Below are 16,723 nucleotides of genomic sequence, written 5' to 3'. Positions count from 1 at the left end.
GTGGTGGGAAGGTTGTGGAGTACTCTTGTATGTTGTGGTGCAGGATGGTGGTGGGAAGGTTGTGGAGTACTCTTGTATGTGGTAGTTGTGGTGCAGGATGGTGGTGGGAAGGTTGTGGTGTACTCTTGTATGTTGTAGTTGTGGTGCACGATGGTGGTGGGAAGGTTGTGGTGTACTCTTGTATGTTGTGGTGCAGGATGGTGGTGGGAAGGTTGTGGAGTACTCTTGTATATGTGTTCGGGCCAGCATGTAACAAATATATATACAGTATATACATGTTTAAGCATCTGTTGAGTGTTTGCAAAATATCTTACAAACTTTGTGAAATTTGCAACCATCAAATAGACAATAAATTCATATATTTTGATAATACTTTCAATTATGGTTCATTAAGTTGTTTTTAATTAAAATTGTGGTAACTTTCTTTCTTTTTGTCATATTATAATTATAGTGTGAGGTTTGGTGGTTGGCGTAGGTGATGCAGGATATACATTGCTGAAGCCTCGTGGGGGGATGACGCTCTCATGAGCTTTACTTTCACAACTCTTCTTGTTTTTGTATGATTCTTTAAGTGTAGTGTAGTGTGTTGGGGTGTAGTTCCTGTCTTGCTCCCAGAGCCTTGTGCTAAGATTTTCTCTTTCCCTATTTTAATGGAGGTGTTAGAGCCACCTCAGATGTTGACGTGGATCTTTGATTCTAGATTTGTGTTGTTATAGGAGAGTTCAAGATGAATTGTTTGTGTAAGTTAAGAAAAGATAGACATTGATGATACTTATCATTAATGGCTTTGCAAGAATGTAAGAACACCAATGTTATGTACTCTCACAAACCCAATGTACTTCTTGTATATAGATAAATAAATAAATAAATAAATAAATAAAAATGAATAATTACTCATTGTCAAAGGCAAAATGTATGCTTCTAATTGGTCAAACCGCAGCTGCTAAGTCCCTGCGTTGGGAGACAAGTGAACGAGGTGTCAGTGCTTGAAATGTACACACAAGCTGTTTTGTGTCTACATTTTAGAAGAGTACGCTCATACCTCCCATGTTAAGACAGTGTGACTTAGCAGTTTAACCAGTGAGGGTTTGAGCACCCAATTTCGGAGCAGCTATTGAGACAGCCAACTCAGAAACGGACATAAAATGTCAACACAATGCAGGCAAAATATTATAACAGATATCGCGAGGAAAGATTGTACTTAATGCAGTACCCCGTCCGCTTAATCATGTTGTTTTATATATGAATTACAGGAAAATGTCATGACTAAGAAATTGTAAATATTCATTGTAGTTAAGTCTAAACCTTATAAGGAATTAAAGAATACCAACACATATTCCGCGTTACAGGGAGTTGTGTTTGAGGTTGTTAATCGCTGGAGGTTATTAGTGGGAAACAGGAGGAGGAGGAGGAGAACCTTAAGAGTGTGCAGTCACTTCTTGAAGGATTTCTTCATCAATTATTTTGTCGTCAGCAAATATTCTTGTATAAACGTTTGGTATACCTTCCTCGATCTCTCTGGTATGATCTAACTATACTATGACAACATGAATTATTGATAAAATAATTGTCCTTTACTTTGAATGATGATTTAATACTTTTGGAAGAGTTTTTTATTCATTATTATTATTATTATTATTATTATTATTATTATTTCCAAATGGTTAATTTTTCATTCTAGTTTTGATTGCTTCAGTATTGTCATACGAAGCGATTATTTCACAGCTTCTTCCAAATGACCATCTTTAAGGAAACTCATCAGCTGCTTTTTAGTACAGTTAAACACTTCTTTCAGCTAATTCTTTATTATAACTGTAGAAGTAACTGTGACCCCGGTATAGACGGCCACATCCATTGTGCCCTCAAATACTGCAAAAAGTTGCTTGAAATCATAGTACTTAACACTATCAAAAACCTACCGTGCACCATGATGGGAAAACCCGGGTTTGAGAAATATACTATTTATACAAATAAAAAACGCATATACTAAACAATCTGTCATTATTTTCAGGTTACAGTAAAATGCCTGCAAGTGATTGTGAGAGCAGTTGATGCCAAGACTCTGGCCAAGAGTCTACCAGAGTTCGTCCGCACGTCCATGTTGACCTTCTTCAACAACTCCGCCATCGACCTGGAGCACTGTATCCACTGCCTGCAGGAGGTACACACAACACTACACTTGAGCACCCACCATGGTGCTCTTATCACGCACACAAAACACTTGACGTATGAGAGAGGGGACTGGAGAATAAGACGAGTTATGGAGATGGGAAAATAGATCAGGAGTAATTAAAATGATTCATGAGTAAAAATAGGGTTTAAAAAATTTAAAGAGGAGAAAGGGGATGAAAAGTGAGGGGGGGGAAACGAGTAGCATGTTGTATCTTAGGCAAAAGCAAGATGAGGAATGTCTTCGGTGTTGACGGTGGGCCTGGGATGTGACGGTGGGCCTGGGATATGCCGGTGGGCCTGGGATGTGATGATGGGCCTGGGGTTGGACGGTGGGCCTGGGACATGACGGTGGGCCTGGGATGTGATGATGGGCCTGGGGTTGGACGGTGGGCCTGGGACACGATGGTGGGACAGGATGTGGAGTAAGGTGTGGGCAGTGCACCAAGACACCAGGAATTGAAGTCCAGTAGACTAAGAAGACATGGATGACCTAGTAGACGATGAAATTATAGTTCCTATAACATTTTAATGGTACATGAGTTATATGCATTGTGGATAATTATTACAAATAAGACAACTCATTCATTATGATTATGTTATCATCTGTGTGATGATGAACATTTCTTTAACATTATAATTATGTAATCATAATACTGTGACTGCAATAACAAAGCTGTAATTGTTGTGTGTTGACAGGGTAAATATGCGTACATCCGGGGCACTCACCTCAAGACGTCTGCCTCCCTCAACTACATCCAGACGGTGTTGCTGCCCGTCCTCACCTCCCTCTTCGACCACACCGCTGCCTGCGAGTTTGGTCAAGACTTCCTCTGTGAGTCCTCACCCATTCTACTTCTTCACCCAATACCTTGACATTATTAATTCTCATTAACGTACGTGTATATATATGTCAAATGAATTATGTATACATATATATTACAAGTTTTCTGCATGAGACGTAATTTTAGGAAAACAAATAATGGTGAATGCTAAAAATAATAATTAAAAATAAAAATAATGCTAAAACAAATAATAATGAATAATAATGAAAATATTTATACAAGTTATTGCTCAGAAGAAAAAAAATCCTAGAATTCAAGCCAGACTTTCATGCTAAAACCGAGGGGTAATTGTGGTGCAATATCTAATCTGAACATATTTGACACGCTTTTGTTATAACGAAGAGATTGGTTTGTACGATCAGTTGCACTTAGACTAATATTGCTGCATACATGATAGTAGCGGAAGTTTAGATTTATGAGTAACTTGTGCTGGTGACAGTGGACGAGATCCAGGTGGCGTGCTACAAGATCCTCGCCGCCCTCTACCAGCTGGGAACTGACCTCACTCTAGATGGCGGCAAGACTTTCATGAAGAAGGAGTTGGACCGCCACCGACCCTCCATCGGCAACTGTTTGGGAGCCTTCGCCGCTACCTTTCCCGTGGCGTACCTGGAGCCCATGATGAACAAGAACAATCCCTGGAGCATTCATAACCGCATCGCTGACCAGTCCCTGGAAGCCCAAGGTCAGTCCACACCTACATCATCATACCTGTCATCCACTCCTTCACCAACACTTTCCCCCTAGCATACACTCTTTACTTTGTCTGTCTACTACATTTATTTGACCACTTTTCTCAGCCTGCTTTACCACTTTGACCTAGTCTATGTTGCCAGTTTACCTAGTCTACGTTAGCAGTTTAACTAGTCTACTTTACCAGTTTAACTTGTCTACTTTACCAGGTTTAACTAGTCTACTTTACCAGGTTTAACTAGTCTACTTTACCAGTTTAACTAGTCTACTTTACCAGTTTAACTAGTCTACTTTACCAGTTTAACTAGTCTACTTTACCAGTTTAACTAGTCTACTTTACCAGTTTAACTAGTCTACTTTACCAGTTTAACTAGTCTACTTTACCAGTTTAACTAGTCTACTTTACCAGTTTAACTAGTCTACTTTACCAGTTTAACTAGTCTACTTTACCAGGTTTAACTAGTCTACTTTACCAGTTTAACTAGTCTACTTTACAAGTTTAACTAGTCTACTTCAGTTTACTATAAGGTACAAATACTTATTCAAGTTCAACAGTTTTTTACTTAATCATTACTGCTTACCCACTACTGTGAGATTTTTTTTCTTTGACAATTATCAAAAGAATTAATTCCTGTTAATGTTACGTTAATGGTAACTACCTCGCAAGAGAGGCAGACCTTAAACAGCAAGAGCTGCCAGTGGCAGATATTTAATCTTAAAGCCTAAGATCATAGGACCGCGGGAGCAAACCGCCAGGCGAAACCACTCGGGTAACACCTGTCACTTAGGTCGCTGGCTCCTCCTAGTTGACAACTAATAAAGGGTAGCCGACGGATTCTCACCTCTTATTTATAGAAGTGTGGTGCTGTGCAATGGACTCGAGCTTTAGATACAGACTTAATATGAACATAAGCAGGCAAAGCGTTGCAGAACATGACATGTGGGGCAGTAATATTGGAAGGTTTGACGTAAACGACCGTTTTCTATAACAAGCAATTTATTCACGAAACAAGACTAAAACTACTACACAGTGAATTTACGTTACTTTACTGTCACTCCAGTGGCACATTAAAGAACAGCTAATCAACAGCCTGATGGACCCACGGTATCCTTATCCCGTCGTCGCTGACTGACTAATGACACTAACTGAACACAGTGGTGCCCACTGGTGACGCAAGCTTGCAATCAATATTGTCACGACTTCACGGTGATCAAATACTATAATCACAAAACTTGATTGGCGTTCGCTGCCCTCAACGAGGTACCAAGTAACAAGGCGGTTAATCCAAGAATGATAACCCCTATAAAAATCATACGTTAACACTTGTCTCTCAGGACAATCAACAACAAAAGTTACTCTAATTGAATTTAAACAATTACGTTAACACACACGTGTCTCAACGACACTTAAATGGCAGCAATAACTCGTAAATCAATTAATTACATCAACTTGAAAGTCAAGCATTCGGTGAGTTATTCCCAATTAATTACTGAATACAACAGCCTATTATTTCAGACGAGTATTGATAAAGCCTACTGTCTCTCAACTGACAGTTCACTTCCGGTCTTACAAGATTACCTTAACGAGGGTAGACTACTGTACCACACACAAGGTTACAACACTCCGTGTAAACAACAACATCAACACCTGGTGAATTCACTAAATGGCGGTTACTAATTCTCTTTAATTAGCTACGAGTGCTTAATCTCTCTGTCCGCAGTCCAACGAATTACAGCAGCTTAATTACAGTGCAATTGACTCCGATCATAACAGACCGTCAACCCCTTACGTTAATCAATCAATTAACGACAGCTCGTTAAATCGTTAACATACATTAGTCTTCACTTGACAATTTCTCCACTGCGTGAACTTCACTGTGACTGTTGCCTTTACACATTTCTACGTTAATCACAACAATGTTCAACGAAACAAGTGACCTCGTTAGGTAAATCGTGACCCCCGGTGACGTTAAATGACTTTAATTCTCACGGAATCCTTCACAGTACACAAGGCCTTCCACCAAGGACAAACTTGTCTACGGTTTACACACAGTACAACACAGTACATCCTTGCCACTCACGGCAAAACTTGTAAATGACTTCCCCCAGTAAATTATCTACCAATAATTCACACTTTACCACAACACAACAGTAAAATAAGCGCTAGCCAATATAATAATGGGAATTATTTATAACGAAGGGAAACCTTCCTGTTACCACTTTCACTGCTGAAAAAGGGAATCAAATTACAGCAAATTACATACATGGCACAGAGAAAATAGAAGCAAATAACTCACTTTATTCCACCTCTGAATGTGTCTCTCGGTGTCGTCACACCCACGGTGTGACGGTGTCGGTGTCGGTGTCGTCACACCCGTCAAACCCACAGTTGGGCTCAACCCCAACTTGGTGACGGTAAACAGGGTAAACTCACACGTGTCCTATTCCCATTCACCTCACTAGGTGGTCAACTTGGTGACGGTAAACAGGGTAAACTCACACGTCTCCTATTCCCATTCACCTCACTAGGTGGTCAACTTGGTGACGGTAAACAGGGTAAACTCACACGTCTCGTATTCCCATTCACCTCACTAGGTGGTCAACTTGGTGACGGTAAACAGGGTAAACTCACACGTCTCCTATTCCCATTCACCTCACTAGGTGGTCAACTTGGTGACGGTAAACAGGGTAAACTCACACGTCTCCTATTCCCATTCACCTCACTAGGTGGTCAACTTGGTGACGGTAAACAAGGTAAACTCACACGTCTCCTATTCCCATTCACCTCACTAGGTGGTCAACTTGGTGACGGTAAACAGGGTAAACTCACACGTCTCCTATTCCCATTCACCTCACTAGGTGGTCAACTTGGTGACGGTAAACAGGGTAAACTCACACGTCTCCAATTCCCATTCACCTCACTAGGTGGTCAACTTGGTGACGGTAAACAGGGTAAACTCACACGTCTCCTATTCCCATTCACCTCACTAGGTGGTCAACTTGGTGACGGTAAACAGGGTAAACTCACACGTCTCCTATTCCCATTCACCTCACTAGGTGGTCAACTTGGTGACGGTAAACAGGGTAAACTCACACGTCTCCTATTCCCATTCACCTCACTAGGTGGTCAACTTGGTGACGGTAAACAGGGTAAACTCACACGTCTCCTATTCCCATTCACCTCACTAGGTGGTCTACTTGGGACAGAGGACAGACGGAACACTGGGGGCGACCCCAGCTTCAGAGCTTTATTACCCAAAACGGAAACAGTGTACTTACATCAATCTCGCGGGCCCGCCACACACACTCACACACATACACGTCATCAATCTCGCGGGCCCGCCACACACACTCACACACATACACGTCATCAATCTCGCGGGCCCGCCACACACACTCACACACATACACGTCATCAATCTCGCGGGCCCGCCACACACACTCACACACATACACGTCATCAATCTCGCGGGCCCGCCACACACACTCACATACACGTCATCAATCTCGCGGGCCCGCCACACACACTCACACACATACACGTCATCAATCTCGCGGGCCCGCCACACACACTCACATACACGTCATCAATCTCGCGGGCCCGCCACACACACACTCACACACATACACGTCATCAATCTCGCGGGCCCGCCACACACACTCACTCACATACACGTCATCAATCTCGCGGGCCCGCCACACACACTCACTCACATACACGTCATCAATCTCGCGGGCCCGCCACACACACTCACACACATACACGTCATCAATCTCGCGGGCCCGCCACACACACTCACTCACATACACGTCATCAATCTCGCGGGTCCGCCACACACACTCACTCACATACACGTCATCAATCTCGCGGGCCCGCCACACACACACACACACATACACGTCATCAATCTCGCGGGCCCGCCACACACACTCACACACATACACGTCATCAATCTCAAACTTTACCACACTATCTTACGTTAAAAGCCTTGGTCCACATAGACAGGATACAAGGTTTACACTAATAACAAGCTAGGGTAAAGTACTACTGGATAAGCACTGAAGCTGGATGCAGCTTAGGGTAGTGAGACCATGTGGTACCCTAATACAAAACACAACACTTAGGGTAAACAAAACACTGGCAAATACTAACCCCAGGTCTCACCAATCGTTACTACCAGAGTAGGTATACTTACTGATGCCCCGTACTTAGCTTAAGGATACAGGAACTTCAGGTAAGGGAAATAAGTAAGAGGAGAAGGAAGGAGAGTAGGGATACAGCCACAGAGTAGGTCTTAACCTCACGACACCAGCCACAGAGAAGAGCGAGGTAGCCACCAGCTGCCTCCCTCATCGTGGTGCCGGGAGGAGCCTAATTGATCGTGCAGCTAAGCACATTAAAGATCTTCCCCTATGCAACGTATTGTTACTTTATGAATGATTAGAAAGTATTAGTAAGCAAAGTTGGTGCCTATGTTATTATTTAATAATCAACCCCCAGCTCAGTCTTTAAATGCTCTTTGAGAAACAATAATAGTCTTACGTCTGGCAGGGAAGATACAAACAATTGACATTCTAGATGCCCAACTGTGCTACCAGGAAGTTTAATAGCTCAATTTTGACCTCTGGTTTCCACTGGAGAACCCAGGGTCGTAACAGCCCGCCACACACACTCACACACATACACGTCATCAATCTCGCGGGCCCGCCACACACACTCACACACATACACGTCATCAATCTCGCGGGCCCGCCACACACACTCACATACATACACGTCATCAACCTCGCGGGCCCGCCACACACACTCACATACACGTCATCAATCTCGCGGGCCCGCCACACACACTCACACACACATACACGTCATCAATCTCGCGGGCCCGCCACACACACTCACATACACGTCATCAATCTCGCGGGCCCGCCACACACACTCACACACACATACACGTCATCAATCTCGCGGGCCCGCCACACACACTCACACACACATACACGTCATCAATCTCGCGGGCCCGCCACACACACTCACACACATACACGTCATCAATCTCGCGGGCCCGCCACACACACTCACATACACGTCATCAATCTCGCGGGCCCGCCACACACACTCACACACATACACGTCATCAATCTCGCGGGCCCGCCACACACACTCACATACACGTCATCAATCTCGCGGGCCCGCCACACACACACTCACACACATACACGTCATCAATCTCGCGGGCCCGCCACACACACTCACTCACATACACGTCATCAATCTCGCGGGCCCGCCACACACACTCACTCACATACACGTCATCAATCTCGCGGGCCCGCCACACACACTCACACACATACACGTCATCAATCTCGCGGGCCCGCCACACACACTCACTCACATACACGTCATCAATCTCGCGGGTCCGCCACACACACTCACTCACATACACGTCATCAATCTCGCGGGCCCGCCACACACACACACACACATACACGTCATCAATCTCGCGGGCCCGCCACACACACTCACACACATACACGTCATCAATCTCAAACTTTACCACACTATCTTACGTTAAAAGCCTTGGTCCACATAGACAGGATACAAGGTTTACACTAATAACAAGCTAGGGTAAAGTACTACTGGATAAGCACTGAAGCTGGATGCAGCTTAGGGTAGTGAGACCATGTGGTACCCTAATACAAAACACAACACTTAGGGTAAACAAAACACTGGCAAATACTAACCCCAGGTCTCACCAATCGTTACTACCAGAGTAGGTATACTTACTGATGCCCCGTACTTAGCTTAAGGATACAGGAACTTCAGGTAAGGGAAATAAGTAAGAGGAGAAGGAAGGAGAGTAGGGATACAGCCACAGAGTAGGTCTTAACCTCACGACACCAGCCACAGAGAAGAGCGAGGTAGCCACCAGCTGCCTCCCTCATCGTGGTGCCGGGAGGAGCCTAATTGATCGTGCAGCTAAGCACATTAAAGATCTTCCCCTATGCAACGTATTGTTACTTTATGAATGATTAGAAAGTATTAGTAAGCAAAGTTGGTGCCTATGTTATTATTTAATAATCAACCCCCAGCTCAGTCTTTAAATGCTCTTTGAGAAACAATAATAGTCTTACGTCTGGCAGGGAAGATACAAACAATTGACATTCTAGATGCCCAACTGTGCTACCAGGAAGTTTAATAGCTCAATTTTGACCTCTGGTTTCCACTGGAGAACCCAGGGTCGTAACAGCCCGCCACACACACTCACACACATACACGTCATCAATCTCGCGGGCCCGCCACACACACTCACACACATACACGTCATCAATCTCGCGGGCCCGCCACACACACTCACATACATACACGTCATCAACCTCGCGGGCCCGCCACACACACTCACATACACGTCATCAATCTCGCGGGCCCGCCACACACACTCACACACACATACACGTCATCAATCTCGCGGGCCCGCCACACACACTCACATACACGTCATCAATCTCGCGGGCCCGCCACACACACTCACACACACATACACGTCATCAATCTCGCGGGCCCGCCACACACACTCACACACATAAACGTCATCAATCTCGCGGGCCCGCCACACACACTCACACACATACACGTCATCAATCTCGCGGGCCCGCCACACACACTCACACACATACACGTCATCAATCTCGCGGGCCCGCCACACACACTCACATACATACACGTCATCAACCTCGCGGGCCCGCCACACACACTCACATACACGTCATCAATCTCGCGGGCCCGCCACACACACTCACACACACATACACGTCATCAATCTCGCGGGCCCGCCACACACACTCACATACACGTCATCAATCTCGCGGGCCCGCCACACACACTCACACACACATACACGTCATCAATCTCGCGGGCCCGCCACACACACTCACACACACATACACGTCATCAATCTCGCGGGCCCGCCACACACACTCACACACATACACGTCATCAATCTCGCGGGCCCGCCACACACACTCACATACACGTCATCAATCTCGCGGGCCCGCCACACACACTCACACACATACACGTCATCAATCTCGCGGGCCCGCCACACACACTCACATACACGTCATCAATCTCGCGGGCCCGCCACACACACACTCACACACATACACGTCATCAATCTCGCGGGCCCGCCACACACACTCACTCACATACACGTCATCAATCTCGCGGGCCCGCCACACACACTCACTCACATACACGTCATCAATCTCGCGGGCCCGCCACACACACTCACACACATACACGTCATCAATCTCGCGGGCCCGCCACACACACTCACTCACATACACGTCATCAATCTCGCGGGTCCGCCACACACACTCACTCACATACACGTCATCAATCTCGCGGGCCCGCCACACACACACACACACATACACGTCATCAATCTCGCGGGCCCGCCACACACACTCACACACATACACGTCATCAATCTCAAACTTTACCACACTATCTTACGTTAAAAGCCTTGGTCCACATAGACAGGATACAAGGTTTACACTAATAACAAGCTAGGGTAAAGTACTACTGGATAAGCACTGAAGCTGGATGCAGCTTAGGGTAGTGAGACCATGTGGTACCCTAATACAAAACACAACACTTAGGGTAAACAAAACACTGGCAAATACTAACCCCAGGTCTCACCAATCGTTACTACCAGAGTAGGTATACTTACTGATGCCCCGTACTTAGCTTAAGGATACAGGAACTTCAGGTAAGGGAAATAAGTAAGAGGAGAAGGAAGGAGAGTAGGGATACAGCCACAGAGTAGGTCTTAACCTCACGACACCAGCCACAGAGAAGAGCGAGGTAGCCACCAGCTGCCTCCCTCATCGTGGTGCCGGGAGGAGCCTAATTGATCGTGCAGCTAAGCACATTAAAGATCTTCCCCTATGCAACGTATTGTTACTTTATGAATGATTAGAAAGTATTAGTAAGCAAAGTTGGTGCCTATGTTATTATTTAATAATCAACCCCCAGCTCAGTCTTTAAATGCTCTTTGAGAAACAATAATAGTCTTACGTCTGGCAGGGAAGATACAAACAATTGACATTCTAGATGCCCAACTGTGCTACCAGGAAGTTTAATAGCTCAATTTTGACCTCTGGTTTCCACTGGAGAACCCAGGGTCGTAACAGCCCGCCACACACACTCACACACATACACGTCATCAATCTCGCGGGCCCGCCACACACACTCACACACATACACGTCATCAATCTCGCGGGCCCGCCACACACACTCACATACATACACGTCATCAACCTCGCGGGCCCGCCACACACACTCACATACACGTCATCAATCTCGCGGGCCCGCCACACACACTCACACACACATACACGTCATCAATCTCGCGGGCCCGCCACACACACTCACATACACGTCATCAATCTCGCGGGCCCGCCACACACACTCACACACACATACACGTCATCAATCTCGCGGGCCCGCCACACACACTCACACACATAAACGTCATCAATCTCGCGGGCCCGCCACACACACTCACACACATACACGTCATCAATCTCGCGGGCCCGCCACACACACTCACTCACATACACGTCATCAATCTCGCGGGCCCGCCACACACACTCACACACATACACGTCATCAATCTCGCGGGCCCGCCACACACACTCACACACACATACACGTCATCAATCTCGCGGGCCCGCCACACACACTCACACACACATACACGTCATCAATCTCGCGGGCCCGCCACACACACTCACACACATACACGTCATCAATCTCGCGGGCCCGCCACACACACTCACACACATACACATCAGCAATCTCGCGGGCCCGCCACACACACTCACACACATACACGTCATCAATCTCGCGGGCCCGCCACACACACTCACACACATACACGTCATCAATCTCGCGGGCCCGCCACATACACTCACACACATACACGTCATCAATCTCGCGGGCCCGCCACACACACTCACTCACATACACGTCATCAATCTCGCGGGCCCGCCACACACACTCACTCACATACACGTCATCAATCTCGCGGGCCCGCCACACACACTCACATACATACACGTCATCCACACTCCCAGTGCTGCTGCTGGATGATGACGTAGGCGTCCTCACTTCCTACACGTGGTCAGTTGGAGCACGAGGTCCTAGACCACAGCGTTAGCTCCACACACAGAGAGACCAGGTGGGCGAACACGCCGGCTTAGGCAGACCAGGGTGCGAGCTCAACAAATTACACAGCGGGGATGCAGTACCACACCCATCCACTTGACACGGTACCCCAGGATACGACGGTACACAGTGTTACACGGTACACGAGACACGAGACGGAGTCCTTCACTGTTCCTTTCTAATTCCTCGGAATTAGGAATTTTAAGGTTTCTCTCATAACACTGAAACCTTCTCTAGCACGTCTCACTGCAGTACCTTCAAGCCCAGATATGACAGACGGCAGATGTCACTAACCTAGGCCGATAATTAACAGCCTCACTCAGTCCAGTTGCTCTGAGATGGCGTCTCACAATCACGCGGCTTAGATGACAAAAGTTCACACTGGTTCGGTACATGCACCTTTCCGATCTACCGGATTCTTACGGACGGCACACGGAAAGATAGCAAGATGATAGGCGTGACTTAAGTAACGTTGCAGGTGGTATTTCCCGATGCCTGGCCTAGCACGGAAAAGTACTTCCTCCCATAGCAACGTTCTCGGTAAAAATATTTTTTTCCCGCCAAGACGGCCCCGGGGATACCATGCGGCACCCCTCAGCGTCTTGACCAATTACGGTTCAGCATTCCTGAGGCCCAGGAGCCTTGGCCAATGGCGCACCTGCCTCACGACGCTACCCCCCTCTCTCACGAGATGGACACGTGATAGGGGGGTGGTCTACAGCCGTTAACCCCCCCATATCTCCCTCTCTACACTTGACTTGTACAAAAATTTCCCTGAAATCAACTCCCTCCTGTAATTTCCTTCACAGACCGGATACAGCGATCAGAGTGACATCAATGGCTAGCAAATGTCACGGGCTGTCCAACGACACCCAACACGACTGTGGAAAAGTTATATTCAGAAAGTTGAATCACGGTGCACATCACTGGTGCACTGTGCAATTTCGTACTTCATTCAGTGCACAAGAGAGCAGGAAAAATATGTCTCCTGACAACTACAAGTGAGCACTTTACTCGCTCATTCACTTAATGTTATCAGCTCACACAGATGTTGCAACCCTGCACTAGATAACATAGTTATCATACCAGCCAGTTATCTTTTCTTAGCACTGTAAATAACAACAACATTGTTTTCTCTAATGAGAAACATTGGAAGCTAAGAAACCTCTCTAAGGTATAGAGACTTGTGCCCAGGAAACGTCAGAATCACAATGTATTAAATTCGACGAAAACAACAATTTCTGTGATTTTGGAGTTTACACACCCCTTTACGCTTCCGTAAAGGGATGTGTCGGTGGGTGGATAAGTTACACTTCACCAGATGATATAAATACCACACTTCACTAGTATATAGAGTCACTAAACATCACGAATTAATGTGGTTATTACAGTTCACCAGATTATATAGTTAACGCACTCAGTCATAAAGCTTTACCTAGTGAGCCACAGTATGTTGAGGTATGGCTCAGAGGATGGGCAGGGAGGCACCCCACATTGCTTAGTAGCGGAGTACTAAGCCTGGCTCTCACTAGTTACACTTCACCAGTTTACACAGTGATAACACTTCACCAGTTTACACAGTGATAACACTTCACCAGTTTACACAGTGATAACACTTCACCAGTTTACACAGTGATAACACTTCACCAGTTTACACAGTGATAACACTTCACCAGTTTACACAGTGATAACACTTCACCAGTTTACACAGTGATAACACTTCACCAGTTTACACAGTGATAACACTTCACCAGTTTACACAGTCATAACACTTCAACAGTTTACACAGTGATAACACTTCACCAGTTTACACAGTCATAACACTTCACCAGTTTACACAGTGATAACACTTCACCAGTTTACACAGTGATAACACTTCACCAGTTTACACAGTCATAACACTTCAACAGTTTACAGTGATAACACTTCACCAGTTTACACAGTGATAACACTTCACCAGTTTACACAGTCATAACACTTCAACAGTTTACACAGTGATAACACTTCACCAGTTTACACAGTCATAACACTTCACCAGTTTACACAGTGATAACACTTCACCAGTTTACACAGTGATAACACTTCACCAGTTTACACAGTCATAACACTTCAACAGTTTACACAGTGATAACACTTCACCAGTTTACACAGTGATAACACTTCACCAGTTTACATAGTCATAACACTTCAACAGTTTACACAGTGATAACACTTCACCAGTTTGCACAGTGATAACACTCCACCAGTTTACACAGTAACAGCACTTCAGCAGTTTACAGTGATAAAACTTCAGCAGTTTACACGGTGATAACACTTCACAAGTTTACACAGTGATAACACTTCACCAGCTTACACAGTGATAACACTTCACCAGCTTACACAGTGATAACACTTCACCAGCTTACACAGTGATAACTCTTCACCAGTTTACACAGTGATAACACTTCACCAGTTTACATGGTGACAACACTTCAGCAGTTTACATGGTGACAACACTTCAGCAGTTTACAGTGATAACACTTCACAAGTTTACACAGTGATAACACTTCATCAGTTTACAGTCATAACACTTCAGCAGTTTACACAGGGGTAACACTTCACCAGTTTACACAGTGACAACACTTCACCAGTTTACACAGTGACAACACTTCAACAGTTTACACAGTGGTAACACTTCAGCAGTTTACACGGTGATAACACTTCAGCAGTTTACACGGTGATAACACTTCACCAGTTTACACGGTGATAACACTTCAACAGTTTACACAGTCATAACACTTCACCAGTTTACATGGTGATAACACTTCACCAGTTTACATGGTGATAACACTTCACCAGTTTACATGGTGATAACACTTCACCAGTTTACACAGTGATAACACTTCACCAGTTTACACGGTGATAACACTTCACCAGTTTACACGGTGATAACACTTCACCAGTTTACACGGTGATAACACTTCAACAGTTTACACAGTCATAACACTTCACCAGTTTACATGGTGATAACACTTCACCAGTTTACATGGTGATAACACTTCACCAGTTTACACGGTGATAACACTTCACCAGTTTACACGGTGATAACACTTCACCAGTTTACACGGTGATAACACTTCACCAGTTTACACGGTGATAACACTTCACCAGTTTACACGGTGATAACACTTCAACAGTTTACATACTACTATGCTATACAAGCAGTCATTTGATTATCTCAGTTTTGTGCTAGACATTGCAGAAAAAAAATTTATTTATATAGTGTAACAAAGTTAGTTTTTCAGGTAGAGCGAAGTTTATGGCTGAGGTCAATAGATGTAAAAGAGTATATATGTACTCCTCCAACTTCGGAAATAACTTTGCAAGCAGCTGTGGAAAGTCAAGCAATTTGTTAATAAAGCATGAGTGTAGAAACAGGACTAATTACGTCTTGTTATTTGAATTGTTGATAATACGACTTTGTGAAGCTGTCAAAGAGCCGAGTATAAGTGCTGTAATGTTGCTGTTGTGGTGTTTTCTTACTTCTAAGAAGCATTTTGTCCAACTTTTACCGACCATTCTGATTTCTTCTTCCTTACTTTTGAACAGAAATCATCGTTAAGATGGAGACGGCAATGCCCACGCTGGAAACCGTCTTAAAGCAGGTAGAAAAGTTTGTGGAAGAAGAGACAAAGCACGTTGACCAGCCTCAAAACATTGACGTGCTGCTGCCTATGTTGTGCTCCTACCTCCCCTTCTGGTGGAACCAAGGCCCAGACAACGTCAATCCTTCCGAGGGGTGAGTCTT

General features: G+C 45.3%; 1 protein-coding gene across 1 annotated transcript in view; it reads left to right on the top strand.

Moving 5' to 3' along the window:
* RyR (Ryanodine receptor) overlaps positions 1 to 16,723 on the top strand; it is a 374,701-nt gene that overhangs the window by 192,865 nt on the left and 165,113 nt on the right. The window contains exons 46-49 of the mRNA XM_069314342.1: positions 2,012 to 2,161; positions 2,869 to 3,004; positions 3,454 to 3,699; positions 16,525 to 16,714. Coding sequence (XP_069170443.1) covers positions 2,012 to 2,161; positions 2,869 to 3,004; positions 3,454 to 3,699; positions 16,525 to 16,714 — 722 coding nt within the window. The remainder of the gene's footprint in view (positions 1 to 2,011; positions 2,162 to 2,868; positions 3,005 to 3,453; positions 3,700 to 16,524; positions 16,715 to 16,723) is intronic.

This window comes from Procambarus clarkii, chromosome 78, assembly GCF_040958095.1.
Source record: "Procambarus clarkii isolate CNS0578487 chromosome 78, FALCON_Pclarkii_2.0, whole genome shotgun sequence".
NCBI lineage: Eukaryota > Metazoa > Arthropoda > Malacostraca > Decapoda > Cambaridae > Procambarus > Procambarus clarkii.
The sequence above is the reverse complement of the archived record's forward strand: the minus strand, read 5'-3'. Positions and strand labels throughout refer to the sequence as shown.